The sequence below is a fragment of the Halichoerus grypus genome, chromosome 3 (genome assembly GCF_964656455.1).
Source record: "Halichoerus grypus chromosome 3, mHalGry1.hap1.1, whole genome shotgun sequence".
NCBI lineage: Eukaryota > Metazoa > Chordata > Mammalia > Carnivora > Phocidae > Halichoerus > Halichoerus grypus.
Genome location: NC_135714.1, coordinates 34500197 through 34526492, shown reverse-complemented (window position 1 = coordinate 34526492; position 26296 = coordinate 34500197). Strand labels below are relative to the sequence as shown.

The 26296-nt window shown below is 35.8% G+C and overlaps 1 protein-coding gene across 3 annotated transcripts; it reads right to left on the bottom strand.

The window, feature by feature from the left end:
* Positions 1–1807: 1807 nt before the first annotated feature.
* On the bottom strand, positions 1808–26296 carry TMEM33 (transmembrane protein 33). 3 transcript variants are annotated; one of them, XM_078068553.1, is made up of 9 exons: positions 26163–26296; positions 25910–25981; positions 22230–22324; positions 21560–21747; positions 16878–16945; positions 15815–15948; positions 11159–11242; positions 7165–7285; positions 1808–6324 (listed from the first exon to the last, which is right to left on the bottom strand). In XM_078068553.1, exons 2-9 carry the CDS (start codon positions 25952–25954, stop codon positions 6319–6321), a joined length of 741 nt encoding a protein of 246 aa, XP_077924679.1. In that variant the 5' UTR covers positions 25955–25981; positions 26163–26296; the 3' UTR covers positions 1808–6318. The 3 variants fall into 3 exon arrangements, with proteins under 3 accessions (XP_077924679.1, XP_077924678.1, XP_077924680.1); XM_078068552.1 differs by having other exon boundaries at positions 1808–7285; XM_078068554.1 differs by lacking the exons at positions 1808–6324; positions 7165–7285 and adding an exon at positions 9075–9220.

Here is a 26296-nt window from a genome sequence, read left to right as displayed (position 1 = left end):
GAATGAGGGTTTTACTCTGATTTCCTTCACAAATTATCAGTCAGGAATTCCCATGCGCTTGTCTGGAATTCTGGTTTCTCAGTCTTAAAATAGAGACAAAAAGTCTACTTGTCTCATAAATATAATGAAAAAATTCATTAGCTCACTTAGGCATCTTGAAATAGTGATTATTAACCAATGATAACGGTCTAAAAACTTCGTTAACATTAAAAGGTTGAAATCATGAATAAGAATCCCATGACCTTAATTAGTGTTTAATGTAAAAACCAACTGGAAATAAAAATCAGGAGTCAAGCTATGGTTCCCCCCATGATTTTTATTACATGCAAACTGAGCCATTAGAATTTTTCAGAAAATTTGCCAGTAGGGGGCAGTGTGCTTGTAATTAAAATAAGATTCTAATGTTTTAAAATTTGAGAATCTGATAACTCCCAGTATACAGATAATAGACTAAGAATGATTTTACAAACCTGCTTCAAAGTTATTTGGGCATTAATCTCAAAGCGTTAAAAAATACTGATGCTATTGAAAGCTGTTGGCGCTATATTAATATCTTAAGTATAGCTGCCACAAAACCATTTTAGAGCAACTATAATGAACATAAAAACCCAAATAGTAATAAGCTTTACAGATCCTTTGACTTTATAATATTAAAAGGCAAAAACAAACCAACCTTCTGGTAGATTCATTTAAATAGGGTAAATGTTTACTCACTTCAAAAAAAAATATTTTACTCCCAGCAATATGCCCATATAAAAGTATAAAATAGTTTTCTAAAAGCTGTTCCAATTTTTTTTAAGATTTTTTTTTTTTTAAGTAATCACTACAGCCAACGTGGGACTTGAACTTACAACCCCAAGATCAAGAGTCGCATGCTCTACCGACTGAGCCAGCCAGGCGCCCCTCTTCCAGTATTTTTAAAGAAACGTTCTTCTGCTTTTTTTAAAATTGAGGACTGTCCTTGGGAAAGAGAAACATGAAGTTCATATATAAAATATTAATTCAAAATAAGCCCAATAAGACTATAAGCCCCAAAAGGAAATTTAGCTTTTTAGATAAAGGAATAAAAAGGGTATTTCTAAACACTTCATAAGATGAACTATATGCTTTGGATATTACTACAATGAACTGTAAAACATGAATCTGATAGTTAACTGCATCAAGGACCATTATTTCAGATCAGACAAACCTGCATATACAACTCTATCTTTTAGGAGTTAAAAAAATACATCCATTTTATTCTGGATCACTGCAAGTTTCAATTCTTTGTCCTGAGAGTTTTTGGTTATTTAAGTCAAATGGCCTGTTACTCTTGAACTCTTGGTCATAATGGCTGCAGAGGTCCAAGTTGTGAAGAATTCAACCAAAAAAGTACCATAAACTACTTACTTGTACAGCATTTTGCTTAGTACAGGTTAAAATTGCCACAGAAAATATCTGCCAATTCTAACCACCTAGAAGGAAAATATATTCCTCTATGTTACTCTGTGTTGATTTAGTACTTTGACTATATTGTATACTGTAAGTAATTTGAGGGTTATAAATAACTTATCCACTAGGCTATAAATCTCACTAAACAAAAAAGTACAGAAGAAAGCACTCAAACAGCTTAGAGATCCACTATAACTTTTTTTTTCCCAGTTCCACCTTAGACCACAAAATTACACCATTTCTATTATTTGTGATGGGCTGAGGACAATAGAAGTGTTCAAATTCACCTTATTCTAACAATAAGGCAATGAAGCACAATGGAAAGCTGAATTCTAACTGTAAATGTTTTTTTGCAACATAGTATTTTCAAATCTGCTTAAATCCAGAGAGATTTTTATTACACAATTCGATTTTTACATCAATAAAATCTTAGGTATATAACAATACAGATGAAGGAACAAGAATTTAATTTGTATTGAAATAAATATTAGATATACAAAGCACACAGAGTGAAAAAGGGTCACAATAAATTAAAGTGGAGACATCATTTTGTTCAGTCACCAAAGAAAGCCCTTGACACTTTCAATTTCACACCATCAAATTTATCATTCTTGCTGATTTAAGCAGAACACAAAACAAATATGGATCCCAGGGCTTACTTTCACAGGTACCAGCATAGATAATTTACTACAGTGATCCAATTTGGAAATCAGTAGGGACCAGTAAATCGCTGCATAAAAGAAAGAGCGAATGAGGTCCTTTTTCCTTAATGTCAGCAGGCTATGATTATTATGTTTATTAGATTTTCTTGAAAGGACTCACATTTTCTCAAATATTCAGAAGAAATATATTTCCCCTCTGAGCCCTACATTAGCATTTATGTTCGTTGGTCTTGAATATAGGAGAATGATGAATTTTTCAATTTATTTTATAAATTTATACAGTCTGGATAGTATTGGCCTGAAGAGTATAACTCCCCAACCTGTACAATATTAGATATTAAAAATGGATTCGAGAAGTTACTAAGAAACGCTGACATACTATATATACAAATTTTTTAGTTCAATATATCCCATTATACGGAGCACCAGAACTAATGCATTTATAAATCAAGCAGTTTTTTATGACTCTTTCTAAGAAAATCTTTGTGACCCTTTCAACATTTGTTCCAATATAGACACATCACAAATGTTACCTGGCCAAGACTTTGACCATTTGGTCTCAACTTACAAATGTATATGTAAGCAAAAATTCATGTCAAAAGCAATTGTTCTGCTTTATAGGTACAAAAGAAAATCTGGAATTCAACTGTCATGAACCAAGGAAAAAAATTAGTTTAAAAGGATTGAGCATATCAAAAAGTTAGCTTTAAGAACACTATGAAGGAAAATGTGAAATGACTCTTGAGACTTTCCTTCTCCTTTAATAGGAGTTAATTTTTAGATTCCAGCAAAGGTATCTATCAATTTTTTATCACTTTCCTAAGAAACAGAATCTGCTTTAGATTTTAAAAATACTGTACTTTATCTCATCACATCAACTCAAACTCAATGCAGTTTTCCTATTTGCACTGCACAAGAGCACTCTAGAGTTTATCCCTCACACAGAAAAAACAGGTTCCTTCTAAGAACCCACCTGAATACCACCTCTTTAGAAGGTACACATGTCCTAGAATAATTACTACCAGGAATCCTTCCAAACTTTCAGCAGTTCCTTTCTTAACCTTAATACCAGATCCAGTTAACATCTTTCCACTCTGAATATTAGAAGAGGGCTGCTCATTAAAACAAACCCTGGAAAAGACTCCTGGATTTATAAACATATACCTTTGGCACACTACCTATTAAACTACATTATCATATAGCCTCTGCAGAATTCTCCTAATCCTAGAGAAATTCCAACGAGGTGTAAAAGAGAAACTAGTTGTCTCTGCAACTCAAACTGAATTTACAAGTCTAGGTTATTATTCTTGATACAATAACCAAAACTCTCAGTATGCTTTTATATTACCATGAAAAGTCTAAATTTTAAGAGGTTAAACTGGCCTTATCTTGTGTACCTACAAAATGACCATGAAAAAATTTTAAGTACCATTTTTCTACACAGCTGAAAATTAAGGAGAAAGAACAATTTTATAATTGATGTATATTTAGGTGATTTAGGCACTCTTTATAAAGAAAAAAACAACAACACAGGGCCCATGATCTGAATAATGCCGCACCTAATTGTGGCCTATATTACCATTTGACTAGAAAGTAAACATTAATAGGGTACTCTTCCAGCTTTTCAACATTTCAATATTTTACTATGATTTCAATATAACTGAATACATGTAATGTAGTTTCAATATTACTATGTACTCACAGTAAATGCTTACTAAATATTTGTTGAATTTTGAGTAATTACATATTAAAAAAGGCGAAATCAGATCCTTTTATGGCTGACTCTGCACTTTTGGTGGCATTTAACCTTCCAACAGGGCCTGTGACCTGAGGAAAGAGTGCCACCTACTGATCATACCCCGTAACTGTCTGTGGTTACTTTCTCCCTTGAGGTAGAGTCAGATCAAAATTGGTCTAAATTTGGGTGGTAGCTTTGAGGCTAGCAGATCCTTGGGGGATTTGAGCGGACATGAGTGGGGGAAGAGTTTCAGAATAACTATTTTAATCAAAATAAACTCCTTAGGATTAGATAAGAGTCTTTAACCACAATCCCTCAAAACTAATTTCATTCACTCTGATCTCAAACTTTTAAAAAAACGAAGTCCCTCGGTTCCACTTATCTTACTACATATACACTCATTTTCCTTTCCACATAGAATAATATTCATGTCCTAAACTTACAAACCTAATCAGAATTTTTGATCTTGATTTTTAGGAAGAAAAGGTATTCTGACAGCTTTACAAATCATAGTTATAGAACAGACCTCTTAAGTCTTTCATAAAAACTTCTCGTTTAATATCAGCATGCCTTGATTTTTCCTGTAAGGGAAGTTCCTAAATACCTAAATTTAATTATTCGCTTACTTCCAGGAGCATCTACCTTGGTAAATTTTATTCCAAGAAAATTTAAATACAAATTCTTAAGAAATTTCAGTTTTGGACTGATATTAGAGTTTAAATTCATGAAGAATCAAGTATACAAAAGGAATACAGAATTCTTGTTATAATAAAAGTAGGTTTTATGTTAGGCTTCCTGCCACCTGTCCAAGAGGGTTTAATATCTAAAAGTACTAGAAGAAGAATAGCACTATACCACTTCTAAAGAATTAAATATTCTGGGTGTTAACTTTTTTAAACCTGGAAGTAAAATTAAGTTCAGCTATGCTATAGTTTCTCCTACTTCATTCATTCCATATACTGCTACAGTATTTCCTTAATTTTAATTTGATAGATGTACGTATGAAACTATAATTCCAGATGCCAAATCAGCTGGTTGTACATATACATATCACGGAATTCTTAGCTACAAGCTCATGCAAACTAAACATCTAGTAATGCTCAAATTGTAAAATTTACTTTTTCATGAGTGGAGGAGTATTTTATTTAAAAATCAAGCCTTCCATTAAAGAACAGTCCAACATGAGCATATCAGAAACATAATCCTGTTATGTGATAAAAAGCCTCAACTTTTAAAGCACAGGGTATTCTACATTGTTGTTTTAATATTAAAATTATTTTTGTCAAAACCAACATGAAATTATTTCCTCTAGGGAAATCTTTTTGACCAATGGTAATTTCCAAACTAAAGAGGAAAAACTCAAAAGAGATATACTCATAGATCATTAAAAGACAACCAGTAAAAACAGCTCACAAGAAAATTAATTAACAGAAAAAATGGTGAAATTTGAGTAAATTCTATACTTTAATTAATAGTATTGTTCCAAGGTTAATTTCTTAGTTTTGATAAATGCTGTATAGTTATGTAAGATGTTAATATAAGGGGAAGCTGAGTAAAAGGTATACAAGAACCCTCTGTGCTGTTTTTGCAACTCTTCTATAAATCTAAAATTGTCTCAAGATTTTAAAAAATTGTAGAAAACAAAAAAACTAGTAACTTAAATACTTCAGCTGCCAAAATTTCTTGATATAATTCAAGACTTAATTTTTAAAGACATCATTAGGAATCAATATACTGTTTACTTAACATTATAGTCACTTTATTGCTCTAGAAAATTAGTTCTTAAAACCATCAGATTACATATATAGTGATAATGAGGCTAACCACACACCCACCCACCCAACCCAATCAACTGTATTGCATGAGGCTGCTTTTCTAACTTAGTAGATAAATATTACAAAAATACAAAAACAGTTGGCTACAGTTGAGCTATCAAGTAGATACCACATTTCCAGAGATGGGAAAGTTGAACAAAAAGAAAACTGATGTTACTGACAAGTTACTAATGAATGTATCTGAGAAATCCAATTACATGCAGACAAAAGACAACTGGTTACAAAAACCATTACATTACTGTGTACTAAAATTTTTGCAGTGTTTTAAACATTCCCAATCATGCAACAGTAATAAAGATCAGAATGAATTTTATAAAGTTGATGGCAGCTCAACAAACAGGATTTAACATGTTATACAACTCAAATCACAGCTGCATAATACACCCAAGACGCCCAAATTTACCTACACGTTACGAAATTAAAATGCACACTATTCCCCCCACAATTCCTCTTCCAGCCCCATTCCCAATCAATTATCTTACCTATAAACCTTTCCATTTAAACTTTTAAATCAGATTTGATGGGTAAGTATGTATCTACAGGATAATCTTCATTATTATTTCAGAACAGACACCAAGCACAGGCATCTGCTCAGTCTTCAGTTACATTCCTTTCAAAAGACATCTGAACTGCTGCAACTGTCTATGAAAATTCAAGCCTAAGAAACCGAGAAAATTGGTAGTCAAGAATCTAAGTAATTCCATAAGGTATAATAATACTAGTCATCTATGTGTCCACATTTGTAAAAGGGTTTCCTATTTAAGGAAGGTTACTTAATGGGTCTCTGAAAGAAAGCTGTATAACTACTAAGGTCTGATGTAAACAGTTGTGACCCCATATATTGACCCAATTGGCTAACACGCTTACAGTTCAGTCTTTTTAAAAAATATTCAAAGCCACATTAAAAATTTTGGAAGATCATAGCATAAGATGCAAGGTGCATGCAGAATTCCTCTTATAATGGTATATCCAAAATATATCCTAACAAAGCAGCAGAAAATCAATTTAGTAACAATCTGAAATTAAATACAGTGGTAAATGTTTCTTTTAAAATCATCAACCAAAATTACTGAATGGCAAAAGAATACGGTCTCAAAATATAATGAATTCATGTATGTTAATATTACCATAATGAAATCATGCCAGATATAAATTGAGGGTACCAATTAGGTTGAAAGAAATTTTACAGCTACTTTTACAAGAGAAATAAATGTACTTCATGATAAAGGCACAGCAGCATTTAAAAAAATTTTTGATACATTTATCACAAGATAGAAACGTCCTTAACCATTAACAACACAGCACAGTAAAATTTTCTTGGGAAAAGGCTTGATTTAACATGCCAGGAAAATGGTAATTTTTCCATTGAGATGCATTTACGTAAATTGGATTGAGGTCAGTTTTACACCTGGAATTAACAACCCCTAGCAGAAGTACCAACTGCTAAAAATGCTTATTTCTACTACATATAACTTAGCTGGATGTTAAACTACGCAACTGTTGGTGCCAGTCTGCTTATAAAAGCAATACTCTGGAGACAAAGTCTTCTCACAAACAGTGGGCAAGCGGGTTTCATTATTACATGTTCAACAACAATCCTCAGTTCATTAAACAAGGTCCTGCAAGATAAAAAAGTTTTCATTCAGACACAAAAGGAAAAAGAATACAAAGCAAATGCTGATGAAGGAATTTCCCACAGTCACTAAAGAATTTAAAGTAAAAGGAATAACGAGAATGCACTGTAGGAAACGCACAAAATAAAATTCTCAAAATCAACATTTGTGTGGTGTTTTTTGGGGGGGTGGGGAGTTAGTTCATTTAACAAAAGCATCTAATAAATGGTTATCTCCAAGGGCTGAGATAAGGGGTGATTTATATCTTTATAGTAGAGTCACATCATTTTCACATTTAACTTTGGTAAATTCAACTAGTTCTAAAAAAGAGAACAAGAGAGTCAAAATTATATACTATGGGCAATCCCACCACCTACTATTCTCAGAGCTTTCCTCATCTATAAAATAGGAATATGTACTTCATGGAGTCAGTTGTAGAGTAATTTAAGTGAGAAAGCATAGAAGATACTCAATAAATGCCATTTTCCAGTTGGATTAGCCCACTGATCAAACCAGCTCTTGTCTACCTTTAGACTAAAGTCCAACTCCTTAACATCTAATGCCTTCCAGAATCTGGTCTTAATCGAATTTTCTGCTTCATCTCCTCTCCCACTCTCTGCCATGACTCCTATATTCCAGTTATGTTGCACGTTTGTACCCACAACAGGTTGTCGACTTTTATTGTGCTTGCTGTCTCCAAAGGACTCTTTATTACATACTGTACACATCACACATACATTGTATAGGCTAGCAGACACAAAATCATGTATATTGGTTGAACTGTAATTTACAAGATATCTGAAATATCACCAAAAATAATTTTGATCATTCACTTTTGAGTTTTCACACTTTACGTGCTGACCCATCCTGCATAAAGACAATTCCTGTTCTACCTTTCTGTATCCTGTGCTGGGCTTCCTTTATCTTAGTCTTCCCCAAACCCTAAGCTCCTACCTGGTAAATCTTCCAAATTTATCCCCTTTTTATTTTACACAGAATTAGTTCAGGCTCTGGACTACCCTCACAGTCTCCAAAACGGTCCTCTCTTCCTCTTGCTGAGCCTGTAATGCATCTTCTGGAGTATTTCTAAATCAGATCTCATCACGTTCTCAAACCCTCCATATTATGAATTTCAAATGCTCTTCCTATCTTGAAATGAATTCCAAACCCTTTCATGATCTAGTCCCTGTCTTACCTTCCAGGCACAAATCTTCATTACTTCCCTATATACTTAACTCCAGCAACATGCATTTTCAGGCACCCATGTGCCAGAACTCAGACTTCAAAAGACTTGGCTTCTACTACCACCTCCTCAGTGAATTCTCAGCTGCCTCCCTCAGTTTCCTGTGCTTTCACAGAACTGTCACCATCACAGACTTACACAGCTGTCTAATTCACTCAGCCCTAAGTCTCTAGAAAGCAAGTACTGCAATCCTACATAAACGTGTTATCACCAACACACAATCACTGTCTTCTGAATAAATGACTCTAATGAATAAAACTAGACAGCACCTTGAAAATACTCTAGTCTAACCCCTCAGTTACAGATGAGGCCTAAAGAGGTCAATGGCTTGCCTAAAGTCACAGGGCTAGGTCTTTCATTCTTGGCCATACCCCTGGCATAATCTAGACCAAGTTGCAGAGTCGCTTTGGAGCAGTGCTGACAATATACGGTCAGTGATGACTGAAGTGTCTCTCTGCCTGTCGAATAGGGCGACCATCAGCCACACATGGCTTCTGAGTGCGTGAAGCTGGTTAATGTGACTCAGGAACTGAGTTTTAAAGTTTATGAATTTTAATTAACTTTTTATTTCAATGGTCAAATGTGGGGCACATGGGTGGCTCAATCAGTCAAGCATCTGACTCTTGATCTCAGCTCAGGTCTTGATCTCAGAGTCGTGAGTTCAAGCTCCACGTTGGGCTCCACACTGGGCATGGAGCCTACTTAAAAAAAAAAAAAAAGGTCAGATGTAGCTGGTGGTTGCCATGTGGTTGCCATGCCACAGCACAGCTCTCACTGATCTACACTAGACATCTACAAAGGACTGATACCACTAACTTGAGGGATATCATGATGAGTGAAAATGGTACAAACTGGCAAAATCCCTAACAAAAAAGTGTAGCATAGAAAATGTAGTTTTATAGGCCGCTTATCAATATTTATAAGCTCAAATATTTCCCATCACCTTTCCACTGTTTTGATTTGTTTTGTGTGCTTACGCGAGATCTTTGAAAATGCTTATTCGCACATATTTGTGTTACCCGGATCCACTGCTATCCTTCCCTTTTTCATCCCACTGAACACTTCTAAATTTCTCTGTCTGCTAATCTGATTTAAAGGCATGTGAGAAAAATGGGAGTAGAGATAAAAAGGGTATAAAGAAGCAGAGAAAAACAAATCTGATGAAAAATGGATAATAGGGCAGGGCACCAGAAGATACTGTCTAAAATGAATACATGAACCAGAAAAAAAAAAAGAGGCAAAAACTGATGGAATCAAGTAAAACTGAAGATTTATTTCTGACTAGGGACTCATTAAGAACCTATGTTTGAAGTAAGCTCTATTTTAGGAAGTACTGTTAAGAAAGACATTGTCTAACAGAACATAAAAGCCCCTCTAAGGACAATCAGAATCACAGAAAAAGGAAAATAAACTATGTATTAAAAACATAACAGAATCTAAGCACTTTTAAAACATTACTTCATTTCACCCCAAGGAGGGTATTTTCTCCTTTACCAATGAAGAAATTAAAATTTAAATAACTTGCTTAAAGTTACACACCTGGCAAATGATGGACCAGCATTCATTTTCAGTTCTTTTTACTTTGCTCGTGAAATTAAGGCTCACGCTAAAACACTCACTGGATTTCTGACTGAATTATACTGTACGATGAATTTATTTTCAATTTGTAAACAAACTATGTTAACATTAGTATTCTCGGTAACATATCCAAGAAACTATTAAAAACAGCTATTCATTTCAGTTTTACTCTAGCTTCTGAGATCCACATGCATAACTTACTGTATCACTGAAGCCTCCATTCCTGAACATTATAGTAACTCATTAAAATATTTCTGCTTCCTCATTTTTCCACTCCAAACTATTCTGCACAAGGCTATCAGAAGAATATGATCATGTCCAAACCACCATTCTCATACATCTAAAAGATAAATTCCAAACTTCTTATCCTGAAATTCAAGAAATTTTACGATTTGGCTCCAATATACCTTTTTAATCTTAGCTGCAACCACTTACCATTCAGAATCCCTGGTATAGTCAAACAGGTCTATTCAATGCCCCTTAAACACAGCTTACTCCTTCTTGCCTCTGAAGATAGTTCCTACTATCTTCCTGTCTAAAATGCTTTTACCTATTCTGTCTATTCAAAGGCTTTAATCTTTCTTGAACAAAATAAAATCTCTACGTTGTGCAACTTTCATGGGCTCTTTTTATTTTCTGGCTCAATGATCTCTCCTTCCTGTGGACTACAGTATTGATATGATAAGGCAAACATAACAATGCATCATATATTGGTTTGTGAACACTGTATCCTCAACTATTGTTTCCTTATTATTTGACATACGGTTTTGTTTCTTCAATTAGGAAAGTGCCTTGAGTTTGGGACTAATGTCTTAGACATCTTCAATACTATTTTGAGTACTATTTTTAGTAGAGATAAAGGTAAATCTGGTCTCAGCTTCTAAAAAGAAATACAACCACCTCCTCATCAACCCTACTAAGGCCTGGAACTTAAATTTACAAAAATAGCACTTGCTTCTAAATTCTAACATAAAAGCTAAACAACTCTTACAAGTTATAAATGCTGTATTTCACAATACTCTCAACAAATAAAACATTTAAACTAATTACCAGCTTACCGACAATATGGATTTCTTCGAGAGGAATATCGAAGAGTAAGAAATCTATAGTATATAAAAGGCTGGAGCAAACTTCCTTGCCCACTGAAATAAACAAATACAAGGGTAAGAAATACACATTATCAATTCATATGTATACTCTCAAAACTCAAAGCAATTTAATTGGAGAATGTGTGTCTTGATTCATTAAATGGTCACGGTAGGGGAGCCTGGGTGCTCAGTCAGTTAAGCGTCCGATTCTTGATTTCGGCTCAGGTCATGATCTCAGGATCTTGAGACTGAGTCCCATGTCCAGCTCAGTGCTGGGCATAGAGCCTGCTTAAGATTCTCTATCTCCCTCTCCCTCTGCCCCTCCCCACCTGCTTGGCGCACATGTGTGAGCTCGCTCTCTCTCTAAAAATAAATAAAATAAGAAACGGTCATGGTAATACCTATCATGTCTAAATCAAAGTTATTCTTTTTTCTTTAAGATTTATTTATTTACATTAGAGAGAGAGAGTAAGGGTGCAAGCAGGGAAAGAGGCAGAGAAAGGCGGAGAGAGAGAAGCAGACTCCCCATTGAGCACAGACCCCAACACGGGGCTTTGATCTCATCACTCCGAGATCATAAACTGAGCAGCAATCAAGAGTTGGACACTTAACCAACTGAGCCACCCAGGCACCTCTAAATCGAAGTTATTCCAAAAAAGGAAATAAAAGAGTGGCACCTGGCTAGCTCAGTTGGTAGAGCATGTGACTCTTGATCTTGGGGTTGTAAGTTCAAGCCCCAAGCTTACTTAAAAAAAAATGAAATAAAAGAATTTATATGATTGCTAAGGAGTAAAATGTTATTGCTTAAATTTTTATAAACATACATTCATGTATATATTACTTTTAAAAAATTTAAAAGCTATTAAATGAACCAGAAAATGTATATGGGTGCCTGGGGGGCTCAGTTGGTTAAGCCTCTGACTTCAGCTCAGGTCATGATCTCAAGGTCCTGGGCGTGGTCCCAGGTCACACTCCCTGCTCAGCAGGGAGTCTGCTTGTCCCTCTCCCTCTCCCTCTGCCCCCTACCCCCACTCTCTCAAATAAATAAAATCTTTCAAAAGAAAAAAAGAAAATGTATAAATGCTTCCATAATTACCACTAATAATTGATCATCAAATTTTGAAACTTTATAACATAGTAAATGAAAAGTGGTTCATCTTATATAAACAAACAAAAAAACCAGTAAAATCACACAGGCTCCCTAGTAAATTTGCATAGCTGATTCTACTATTTTGCTTGGTTAAAAAGCACATTTATAATACCCAAGAGCCATTTACATATTTATGCAATTCTAAGTCAAGAATTCTTTCCTAGGAAAGATTATCTGAGTTAAGACATTCACTACCAATCACTACAAATTAAATGCATCACTATTTGGATAGTGAGGTAGCAAGGCTAAGTATATTATCTTTACTTGATAGAGTTAATATGCAACTACCTAAAACCCTGATTATGAAAACCAGAGAGCAACTCTGAAGAATGCAGAGTATAAAATTATACGTATTATGATAACTGTATTTTAAAACTTTTTGAAGAAATACATTAGAGATGCCAATGTGGTTTTTAAAGTTAATTTTTACCTTTTCTTCTAAATTGTGATTACTTTCATAATAAAAATTTGTGATTACAAACTAATCACTAAACTAAATGTTACACCCACTTTCCCCAATAACTCCTATGACAAATCTTTAACTCTTCAAATTGAAAAATACACATACTACAGAAAATACAGAAAGGAATATTCAATGAAAAACAAATTTTCCATCATCCAAGTTAGCTCCTTCCTCAGAGTTACAGCTCAGTCTCTAATATATCCTTCCAGAAATTCACATGCACAAGTGTATATAATGACTAACACTAATACAGTGCTCACTTTACAATTCACTGAATCCACTTAAAACAATTCTAAGAGGGAAGGGGCATTATCACTCCCATTTCAAAGATGAAGAAACTTGACGCAGAAAAAACATCTCTATGCCCTTAAATACACAAACACACCCCAAAATATAAAAGCGAACACCCTACACAGTTCTTAATAAATTTTTAAATTTATTATATCTTGAAGATTATCTGCACCATAAATTTACCTCATTCTTTTTACAGCTTCAAGCAATTCATCTTATGTATTACTATTATGTAACACGCTCTCTACTAATGAATAAAGCTACAAAGATCTCATTCTTTTATCTTTTTTTACACTCATGTTCATGTACATATAAGATAAACTCACAGACTTTACCTTCATTTTTAAATACAGAGCTTGATGCATTACTCAGAAAAATGTAACTTAATGAAGCCTTCTAATATTAGATTGTGCTTCTATCATGGAGGGAACATCTAAGGAATAATGATTTTAAATTATTTTTAATTTTATAGTCTGTGTTATATGCAAGTGACATGTTAAAGCATCAACAGCTTTTCCTACTAGGGACTGAATAAAACCTTATAATCTTACTATAGTCTTTTAGAATAACAAAGTGATTTCTCTATTTAAATACTTCCAGTAAATTCTCATCTCTTTTACAATAATCTTGAAAATTAACATCAGTTTGTTTTAAGGTTTAAGTTTTTTAAATGTGAAAAATCAATGCTCAAAAGGTTAAATTAATGATCACATCAACTAGAATCCAGGTCCCTAACATCCAATAAGAAGTCTTTCCATTGTGCCATTCCCAGACTTTATTTAGATTATATTATCTAACTTATGATCCTCTGACCTGAGCAACATGCAGTGGTCCTGGAGTTTCCAGAGAAAAACATTACTTAAAAGAATGGAACGAAGGCATTTATGAGGAAATCTATAAAACTGTTACTAGCTTACAGACTACTGAAGAGGCAGACATGCAAAAATCTCACTAATTATTAAGCAATGCACACTAAAATGAAATATTTCATAAACAAAGATAAGTTTTTACAAGTTAATGAGATTATGGAAAACAGCTAATACTGACATCTTAAAGGACAATTTGGCATCATCTATTAAATATAAAATGCACTTAGCTTACATTCAGCAAAATCAATTCTGGTTTAGAGAAAACGCAGGCACAAAAGTACAAGCAGAAAGGTAAAAAGAGGGGTGCCTGGCTGGCTCAGTTGGAGGAGCATGCAACTCTTGATCTCAGGGTCCTGAGTTTGAGCTCCACATTGGGAGGAGAGATTACTTAAAATAAATAAAAATTTTTAAAAAAAAGGGTAAGAAGATGTTTACTCCATCAATATCTGGAAAAGCAAAACTTTGGAAACAAATGTTTCCCCATCACCAGGGGAACAGGTAGTAAAATGCAGCATATGAATATGACCAAACACTACATGGCCATTAAATGGAACAAACCAGAATTGTATCTATCAACATAAATAGGTCATGAAAACATACTGTAGGAGTGAAAAAAAGCAAGATGCAGATAACTGATGCATTATGGCACTTCTGATGCAAAATAAAAAACTAAAAAAACAAACAAAAAACCCCACACCCATAATATGTATTTTCTATGTATCTGTATATATATTTTTAAAGTACTACATGCACATACACATAGGAGAAGGAGAGGACAGAACTGCAACAGTTTAGAGTCAAATGATATTTTAGCTTTTATCTGTAATGTCCTCTTATTGGAAAAACTAAAAAAGCAATAATCCAGGCAGAAATGTAGTTTTATTTTTTTTCCTGCTAATCTGAATTATTTATATTTTCCACTTTAGCTCTGAAACTAGGAATTTTTTTTTCTACAACAAAGAAGATAAACACATTAATAGAGACAGAGAAGAACTTTTGACTTGGTAACCAAAGCTTATGCTCCTCCCCTTTCCTTCCTTTTTTTTTGGTTAAGTTTTAATTTTAATCACCCAGTGCTCATCACAAGTGCACTCCTTCACCCCCATCATCTATTTCACCCATTCTCCCACCCATCTCCCCAGAAATGTAGTTTTAAAACGTAAATGCAAGAATCTTGATGGGGAGGGTCAATACTAGCCCAATGTTCTAATTTTTAACAGAACAGCTTTCTTTATTCATGCATTACTTCTATAATTAAGATACAAACAAGGGGCGCCTGGGTGGCTTAGTAAGTCAAGCATCTGCCTTTGGCTAGGTCATGATCCCAGGGTCCTGAGATGGAGCCCCGAGTCAGGCTCCCTGCTCAGCAAGGAGCCTGCTTCTCCCTCTGCTCCCAGCTCATGCTCTCCTCCCCTCTAGTGCTCTCTCTCGCTCTCTCTCAAATAAATAAATCTTAAAAAAAAAAAAAAAAGACACAAACAAAACATGGAGACGATAGTAGGCAGCTATTAATATCAGACCATAATATTTTTGAAGAATTTCTAAAAGAAAAATCATCTAAATAGTGGCAGATACACTAAACTAGGCTTCCCAAGATTCTTTCATAGGCAGCAGTTCTAAAATTAATTTTCAAAATGTTAAATGGTATATCACAAGGAATGATAAATAAGACAAGTTCCTAAGGTTTACCATAAGGTCTCAGTTCTCTACGATAAAATGAAAAATGGTGGCTAAGATCAATCTAGCTCCGCACACCAGTATCTAACAGATTTAAGCAGGATAAAATGAGTTAATGTATTTAATATATTCACTTAGTCATCTGCCTCTCAAAACAAATATATTTTTATTCTTACCTAAAAAGCATAAAAACTGTAGCAGGCATCAAGAATATTTCATTACAAGCAATGAATTTCAGAATATTCTGTTGATTAGCGCTTAATTTATCCAAGATAGATCTCAGCAGAGGTAAACTATTTGAACCCTTTGCCTAAAACATAAGAAAACAAATATTAGAAATAATGAAGCATTTTTGAATACTCAATTATTTTCTTTCTTTAGATAAATAGCATATCCAACAGGTAATGCAACTAAGACAATTATTTTGGAAATAGTAATATAAAAGTTTACAAAATAATGTAAAATTTAGTGTATTTTCCTGCTTTGTTGTATTTTGTGTATTTGATAAATAAAAAGACAGCTTGAGTAAGTCATTTTCATGCTTGATTTTTTGTTAAAAAAAAGACTAGATTATTTCACAAAAAAATGGTGATTACTTCTATCTAACCATAACAAAATCGGACTACCTAGTAATACAGTTAAGGTATTTGTGAATCCTTAGCTAAATAAATTACAGAGTCCAATCACTGCTGTGACCAAAGAACTGTAGGGATAAAGAAACAGGCCAATGCAAGGCAAATATTTGGATATTTTAATTCAAATGTCAGTGCATATGCAGTCAATCCACCTGGCACACTTAAGTGAGGCTTCCTGTTCCAACCCAGGAATAAGAAAATATTTTCGCAAAGTAGCAGTTCTGAACACTAATGTAAAAGAAATTCAGTACACTCTACTTACCCGGTATGTTAAAATTAAACAATGACAGAACAAGAGATCTCTGACAACTTACCAAACCTAAATGACTTTTTTTTAAAAAAACAAAGAGATCTATTTCAAACTTCAGAAATTCTCTGGGAACTGGGGGGTATTCTGCAATACAATCCAATACAATCCTTCACAAAATGTATTTTGTGAAACTTAAAAAATTTCAAATTTAAAACTTTTAAATCACTAATAATTTACAACAAGTTTGCAGGGATTGAAGGAAATTTTTGTGACAAATACAAAAATGTCTCAGAACTAAATTCATGCCAACAATCTGCAATCCAGGAGTCAAAAAAACAGCATAGCTCTACTTACATCAAGGACCTTTTTCGTGTATGTGGCGGCATGAAGCAAAGAGAATAACAAGACTGGGAAAATACTCACTGGAGAAAACAATTAAGGAAAATATTTAACATTTATCAAGTACTTTGCAAAACAGGCTATGTATTATGCCCAATATATATCTGAACCAGCATCTGCTAAAAGGACTTCAGTGATGGCTTTTGTTTTACTTTGTAACCAAATGAAGTTTTTTTTTTCTACCTGTAAATAACTTCATTTTCTGAAGCTCACAGTTTTATTAATAAAGTTTTTTTCTTTTCTATTAGATAATAAAATATTATAAACATTTGCTAAATTCAATTGAAATCTAGGCCACCTCAAAATATTACAATTTTTAATCCCACAATGGCCATCCTGGCCAGAATAATTTGGCCTTCAAATATAAAGTCTTTGGTCCTGCTTTCCTCATCATAACTGCTTAGGAAAGAGTCTGGGGTAATGGTTTAAAAGGTATTTCTTCGGTGGTGCCCCAGCTGGCTCAATCAGTAGAGCATGGGACTCCATCTCGGGGTGGTACTTGATCTTGAAGCGGTAAGGTCAAGCCCCACATAGGGTGTAGAGTTTATGTAAAAAAAAATAAAAATAAAAAACTTTTAAAAAGTACTTCCCCAATTTTCCTCAACTAAAGATCTTTCATTATTTCTTTCCTACAAGATCCCCATTATTTCAAGATACTGTACCTATCAAGCTTGTACAGTTCATGTGTTCTCAGCCTGTACAAATAAAAAGTGTATATGTATTTGGGTTTGTGTAGTACAGTTAATTGAGAGTCTCATCAGTTTAATTACAGACACCTATTGGAGTTCAACTGTTTGGCTTTATGTCATGGATAAATATGCAATTTTTATTCAGCTTTTTGAAAAATAAAAATTGCTCAAAAGACCCTATTTACCCCAATTTCTGCCAGGCTGATAACAAGAACAACAACAAAACTTGTCAAATATTTTCATAAAATGATATAGACTTTAGTCCATTATGAATGGCAAAAATATGTGTCCTAAAAGTATTTGCAGTTTCTGGGGTGCCTGGCTGGCTCAGTCAGTAGAGCATGTGACCTGATCTCAAGGTTGTGAGTGCAAGCCTGATGTTGGGTGTAAAGTTTACTTAAAAAAAAAATAATCAAAAAAATGTTTAAATTACCCTCATTTAAAAAAAAAAGTATTTGCATTTTCTAAGAAATGAACCATTGTATTTTTCTACACTACCTGAAAGCTTTGGTGTGATAGGAAATGGTGATTACTGTAACACAAGGAATTCCAAATTCAAAACCACCATAACTCATTAGGATCCAAAAATGCCTAATTCCAACTGGCAAGCAAGACAGTGACCTATACCCAAGGATAAGAAAAATCCTACCTCTCTAATATCGTTCTCCAAATTGATATCCTGACCAATTTTTCCCTGACACTCACAAGAATTAAGTAAAATGCCAATTTCCTCAGTAGAGACCATGTATAGTTTCGTACTTTTTAATCCATCATAGATCCCTCTGGAACTGATGAAAGCTATAAGCCTCTCCTCTCCAAGGCCACTGTAAAATTCTGTTGCTTCTTAAATAGTTAAATTTAAACTTTGACATATATCCTAACTTGAAGCCTGATTCAGTAGAAGCAATGCAGGTAATGAAAACAGAACCCTGAAAGGACAATCAAGATATCTGGGTTCCACTCATGGCTCTGACACTAACTTCATCTCCTAGGCTAAGTTTCATCAAAGCTACAGATTTCTCTCCCTCTCCCCTGCTCATTTCCCCCTCCCTCTCAAATAAATAGATCTTAAAAAAAAAAGGGGGGGTGCCTGGGTGGCTCAGTCAGTTAAGCATCCAACTCTTGATTTCGGCTCAGGTCATGATCTTGGGTCATGGGATGGAGCCCTGAGTCTCTCTGTGCTCAGCGGGGCCTCCACGCTCCTCCAGCAGGGAGTCTGTTGGAGATTCTCCCTCTCCCCGCCCCCCGACCTCCTGTGCACGAGTGCTTGCTCTCTCTCTCAAATAAATATTTTTTAAAAAGCTACAGATTTCTTATGAGTTTTTTTACAGCTAACATTCTGTAGTTCACAAATCCTTGATAAGAGATTCATAATCTTAGCTTTCAATGTCACCTTTAAACTACTCAGAAAATATAAAGGGTGTAAGTACCTATCATTGTCAGAGCAAGGACAGCATCACCTTTTTAAAACCAAAGATCAGAACACAACTTGGTAATGACTTTGGGCTCACCTTTATTTACTAACCTAATAACCAACTACTTTAAGAATCAGATTAGTATTTCTTGCCAGTTACTAGTTTAGGCTATTCCTATTGCTCACTACTCCCCAACCTCCACCCCTAATGTAGAATTTAAGGAACATGAAATCCTTAGTCTTCAACATGCCCACAGAGAGGGGCTAGCAAACAACCAATTGCATAGAAAAGGCAGACAGGTTGTCTTAACTGGTCATGAGCCTCATTTGGCATCAACTCAGGATTCACTCAACAAACTTTGTGACCACCTGCTGTGTGGACTGGCTTTGTCCAGGTACAGACAGAAATATTTCAAAACTATACTTAAGTGTTACTCATACATTAACTGTAAATTAGGTAGACCTTTTAAGTCAGATAGACCTTGGGGTGCCTGAGTGGCTCAGTCATTAAGCGTCTGCCTTCGGCTCAGGTCATGATCCCAGGGTCCTGGGATCGAGCCCCGCATCGGGCTCCCTGCTGTGCAGTAAGCCTGCTTCTCCTTCTCCCACTCCCCCTGCTTGTATTCTCTCTCTCTCTCTGTCAAATAAATTAAAAAAAAAAAAAAAAAATCTTTTTTTTTTTTTAAATGTTTTTTCTATTTATTCATGAGAGTCAGAGAGGCAGAGGCAGAGGGAGAAGCAGGCTCCCCGCCTAGCAGGGAGCCCAATGCGGGACTCGATCCCAGGACCCCGGGATCATGACCTGAGCCGAAGGCAGATGCTTAACCATCTGAGCCACCCAGGCGCCCAAAAAAAATCTTTAAAAAAAAAAAAAAGTCAGATAGACCTTGTTAGCTTTACTATGTACTTGCCAATGTGATGTCAGGCAAGTTATCTGAAACTCTTTGAGCCTCAGTGGCCTTATCAATATGATGCTCCGGGCACCTGGGGTAGGCTCAGTTGGTTAAGTCTCTGCTTTCGGCTCAGGTCATGATCTCAAGGTCCTGGGACCAAGGAGCCCCATGTTAGACTACCTGCTCAGTGGGAAGTCTGCTTCTCCCCCTCCCTCTGCCCCCCCCAATGGTGCTCTAATAAATAAATAAAATCTTAAAAAAAATATGATGCTATGATTTTTTTCAGTATTGCAAGGATTAAATATGCCAAGTTTGTATGCACTGACAAAATAGGTACTCAAAAAATTTCAGTTACCTATTCTCTTTTCCTTAAGACTTTTTAAAAATCTATTTAAAATTTGCTACTTCACATAGAAAGTATTATCTAAATAGGTAATATTTAGCCCTAGAGACATATTTTACTGTGTTTTCCATTAGGTATAGTTATGTAGACACATGTACTGTTTATGATTATTATCAGAATGTATCAGAAACATTTAAGAACTCTTAAGAGCAGCACTTAAAGCACAAAATACTTTCTGGAGGACAGAGGGACGATAGTGGGGACAGAACTATTAAAATGATTGCGAGGTGACTGTTACTGTATATTGTCTGTGTTCCTTTCTGGTCTATGTTGCTTTTAGGCTCTCTCTTTGCTTAGAGGACCCCTTTCAATATTTCTTGTAGGGCTGCTTTCGTGTTTGCAAATTCCTTTAGTTTTTGTTTGTCCTGGAAGCTTTTTATCTCTCCTTCTATTTTCAATGACAGCCTAGCTGGATATAGTAATCTTGACTGCATATTTTTCTCATTTAGTGCTCTAAAAAAAAAAAAATGATTGTGAAACTCCAGTCACTCTTTGGCCTCACAATGCACATTAGCACATCAAAGTCCTGTAGTAAAGAAACCTACTTAAAACTATTTAATCCAGTGCTTCCCAAACATACTAAACTGCAGCTCTCCCCCCCCAACTCTCCCCAGCCTTTTGAGAAAACCTATTATCATCCAACACACTTTTGAAATGTGTAAACATACAATTCCAAATGAGTTATTTCATTCTCCTTAGCTCCAAAGATTATCCATGTGTCCTTATTTTCTACTCTATCCACAGTAAATACTAAATTTGTATTGCATTTATTAATTATCCAAACTTCTGCTTAAGTAAGTTATTTCTTGATGAATTTCCATTTGTTTCTAGCTCACTAGGAGTTTAAAGAGCTGAGGATTTCTCTTTTTTTTAAAGCAAGACATATGGACAACTGCCCAAAGATGTGAATTAAATGAAAAACAAGTGTAAATACTAAAATAAGTCCTCCATAGTCCTGTGCTTGGAATCTGAAGTTTAAAATATCCATCGCTAATAGAGAAGTTTACAAGAGGCAAGAACAAAGATACAAAATTTAAAATTCCCACGCCACGTCAGCTCTTCAAATTTAGATTTCACACTAAATGCAGCTTCATTCAAATTAAGTGTCAACAAACCTTAACCAACCCAGGTTCACAGAAACCCTCATTGCCAAACCCTTCCTATTGCGAAAAATAATCCAGAGACCTCCTATACACTCGGTAGGGGACGCCTTTGTCAAAAAGGCCCGGAAAGGATACTTGTGACAGGGTAGGAATTGACAAAGATGAGTGAGTAGAGCAGGTAGTGGCAGCTGTCTTCTAGTAAAGCCTGGGCCAGGAATGCTCTGCTTAACTGGAAATGTGGTAATCTTTGGTGCAGCCTCAGAGCACTGGTAAGAGCATTTGCCAGTAAAGCACGCTGGTAAAAGCTGGCAGCTTCATGCAACCTGCAAATTACCAGAGGAGAGGTTATCATGGGACATAACTACCGTGTCTCTTCCTCCTTTGTGGATTGCATCAGAATTGCACAACACCTAAATCTCTCACTTGTCAATAGAAAAAAATTACTTGAACCTATTATACCTTCTTAGAAGCATCACCTCATATATATACCCAACTGAATTTTATAAAGCAGCCCTCCTCCTTTTAAGTTAAAAAATCAAAAATGAAAAAAATATGAACTCCTCTCATCCCTACACATCCATTTTCTTTCTGATTTTCAACGTGATGTCAGCTTTCACAAAGCACATGACATACAGTATTCCTCCAGTTGGTACTATTACTGAGTTATGAGCACCTAAGCATGAAACCTGTGTTTTATCTGTCCCAGAACCTCTTGCAATTTAACAAGTCTTGCACATAAAAGGTAGTACAGAAAAACCAACCAAACAACTGAATATCAAAGGCAGAAAATCTGTGTAATACATACCCAAGAACAGGCAGGACAAACAAAGCAGAGCAGTAAACTGTGAACAAACGAGAAAGCCACATTGCCGTGTCCAGTTTATTGGTCATCATGAATTGCTAAATTTAAAAAGAAAAAGACTGTAGTAAACTAAGCCGGCAAATTATCTTTCCAAGGATGAAGATCACATAGTCTTATTCCTATTCAAAATGTTTTAACAACCCTGTAGCAATTATTTGAGATCATTAAATGAAAACTCCTAAGGCAACTGTTTCACCTATATGCTCAGCAACATCTCCGAACACCTTATAGTTTTAATGTAGAAAGCAGCGGAAGTACTTAAATAGAAAAATACCAGTTGATATTTAAAAAAATAAAGACTAATTAAGAATGAAACCTTTGAACAGAAATTTAACTACAATTGTCTGTATTCCTTCAACACTTGTAATACTGGCTTCATCTATTTTAAAAGAACGTTAAATAAGAACTAATTGCTCTCAAGAGAACCCTAATGCCTATTCTTAGAAATCTCAAATTCAAATAGGTAGGTTTCAGATCTGAGTAAAAAGGCATTACACAAAGCCAGTTTGCATTAAATAAACCTTACAAAGGAGAAATGTAAAACCATGGTAATAGTCACTCACTACCTAACTCATTATAATTTGCTTACATACACACAAGGGCCTGACATACTCTAAGTGTTCAAAATATGGCTATGAAATGTTAAATAGCACCTGCCTCTCCAATTTTATGACTTTCTTCATCCCCTTGGAAGCTGCCCCATTCGTCTTACCCTATTTCACTGGCCCTAAATTAAACTCCCATATCCCACTTTATTCTCCATGTTTTCTCATTCTACCTTTGCCCTTGCTGCGTTTGCCAAAGATGGATCCATTATCACTAATAGAATCACTTAAAATCTGTTTTCTCATTCAAAATGTATCTTGTCTTCAAATCCTAAAGTGGCTTTTACATTTTCTGACAGAATCTACGTTATTAATTTTTACATCAAAGTCTAATACAAACATACACGGATATATAAACTTCTATAAAGAAGTTTCACAAAACAGTATCTTCCCTATGTATAACGGATTTTTGTATTTTGTATTCTATTTAATGTTTAGAAATAGTGTTTCACTAAATGGATTTCAAAACTCACTAATGAATCTTAACGTGGAGTCTAAAACACTACAAGCAATCTAAATTATCTTTTGAAAGATAGAAAAACCGGGCGCCTGGGTGGCTCAGTCAGTTAAGCGTCTGCCTTCTTCTCAGGTCATGATCCCAGGGTCCTGGGATTGGGTCCCACATAGGGCTCCCTGCTCAGTGAGGAGTCTGCTTGTCCCTCTCCCTCTGCCCCTCCCCCCTGCTCATGCTCTGTCCCTGTCTCTCTCTCAAATAAATAAATAAATCTTTAATTAAGAAAAAAAAAAAAAAAAAGAGGGCGCCTGGGTGGCTCAGTCGTTAAGCGTCTGCCTTCGGGGTCCTGGGATCGAGCCCTGCATCGGGCTCCCTGCTCAGCGGGAGGCCTGCTTCTCCCTCTCCCACTCCCCCTGCTTGTGTTCCCTCTCTCGCTGTGTCTCTCTCTGTCAAATAAATAAATAAAATCTTTTTAAAAAAAATAAAAAAAAGAAAGATATGAAAACCTTTTGGGAAAAAATGCAAGTACATTTTAAAATCCAAAGATGTTTCACTGAATGTCTTTTTAACAATATGTGGGTAATTTCAGAAACATGCCTGGTTTATTGTATCCAAACCTACTATACTGTGACTCCTCTAAATTTAAATGATCACCCATAGTCAAGTGGAAGAATGAATCTGGCTTACTGTACTCAGGCTCTCCACAAATATTCAGACTTTACACCATAGTCTGAAATTTTAGAACATGTTCTTTAAAATTTAAGCTTAGGTGCACTGGCTCAGTCAGCGGAGCAGCAACTCTTGATCTCGGGGTTGTGTATTCAAGCCCTACACTGGGTATAAAGATTGCTTAAAAATAAAATCTTTTTGGGGTGCCTGGGTGGCGCAGTGGGTTAAGCCTCCAACTCTTAGTTTCAGCTCAGGTCACGATCTCAGGGTGGTGAGGTCAAGCCTCGAGTTGGGCTCTGATTTCAGCAGTGTCTGCTTAAGTTTCTCTCCCTGTCCCCCTCCCCACTGTGCACGTGCTCTCCCTCTCTGAAATAAAAAAAAATCTTTAAAAAATAAATAAAATAAAATATTTTTAAAAATAAAATACAATGAAATCTATTTGGTTAGGGTGTTTATTTTGTAATAAACCACCGATCTATTCATTTCATTTTGTACACTTTTATGTATCTGCATTTTAGTACAGTAAAAAAGGTTTAAAAAAGTGTATTGGTTTACACTTTAAGAGTCAACAACCCAGCCATGTTATAAATAGTTTGGGCAAAAAACATCAATGAAACTTTGGGTGAAAACCTACTGAGGTGAAAAACTATTCACACAGTCTCAAAGCATCAGGCCACAGAATACTTTTTAATTACAAAAGAAAAACGGTATCTTTACAATGGAGAGTCTGCTGGATACCACCTGAACCAAATAATCAAACTTCTCTCCAATGTTGACATAAATTAACATAAAATGTTTCCTGAAACATATACGCACTGAAAATGACAGAATATCACTTATGTAATATTCCTGCCAAAATGTTTAACTTGATTCTAGTCATGAGGGGAAAAAAACAGGCAACTTCAATTTGAGAAGCAAAACAAGTCTGAGTTCTTGACAGTCAAAAATGGCACCAGAAAGGCAAAAGGAACTATTCTAGACTAAAGAGACTAAAGGCCAGTAAAAGCAATGCATGCTTTGGATTAAATCCTGGATAAGGAGAAAGCAGCTTTAACAGACAACGGAGGAAATCTGAATATGGATTCTAAATCAGGTAATAATATGTATCAATGTTAAATTTTTCAAATTTAATTGCAAAAATTGCAGCAATGACTGCATTGTGGTATTGTAGAATACTTAAGTATTTATGAATTAGCCATCATTGTGTATGCAAATAATTCTCCAAGGGTTCCACAAAATAAAAAAGAAAACTGTGTCTATAAACGGAAATGTTGTAAAATGTTTAAAGGGGAAAAAGTGACATGCTCAATTCACATATTCATAGTGTTTAAGATTACAGAGCAACAATGCTTTGGGTACAAATAACTAGTAAGCAGATCTGCATGTTAAGAATAAAATATTTACAGAAGCCTAGTTATCTCTCTTCGTAAAGAAGTAAAGACAAAATGATGAAAAGGAAAAAAAACAGATTGCTCTTCCCCCACTGCGTAATTTCCATATAATGGCATAAAACGGGCAGAGACGTTCTCTGCTAGCATGCGTGTGCGGAATGAGGCCTGTGTCACGGCACCCCCTCAGCTGGCATCTTCAACCTTGGAACCTAAGACAATTAGAAACGCGGGGGGGCGGGGCGGGTAAGAAGGCCCGATTTCCTTGGCATACAGCTGAGAGCCACCTGCTCCAGCCCGGCCCACAGTGGCTTAAGAAACAGAAAACTTGTAGCTTCCTCTACATCTCTGCTCAAGACCTCTCCTCTCTACGCTACCCCGACCTCAATCACTACTCCCAGTCCCTTTAAGCACTGAGGTGGAACGTCTCCGAACAGACTTGGCGACACTTCCCCCTCCTTCCTAACTCTAGTAAATCAAGCCAGAAGACCCTGCTCGCTCACTTACCACTGCGCCCGCCCCTTGGGGGCCGTTCGGGGCCGTATCCGCCATGGGAGACCCAAACACGCGTCTGGGACGCTGCAATCGGGAAGGAAAGAAAGGGAATGTCAGCACGGGGCCACGATTCCGGTAACCGGTTTCCTTGCCCCGTGCCACAAGCCCGCCGCGCCCTACGGGAACTCCGAAACTCAACAGAAAAGTCTCGCCCGCTCCAGAGCAGCAAACTGCCTTGAGAGCACCCGAACTGGTCGGGAAATACCTGTACGACACCACCAAGTGCAAAGCCGGGTTTCTAGAAAAACCGGAGAAAGGCGGAGCTTCGGGGCAAGACCCAACAGGGCCGGTCTAACGCCGCCGCCGGGTGCGCGTTATTGCCAAACCCGGAAGTGCTCC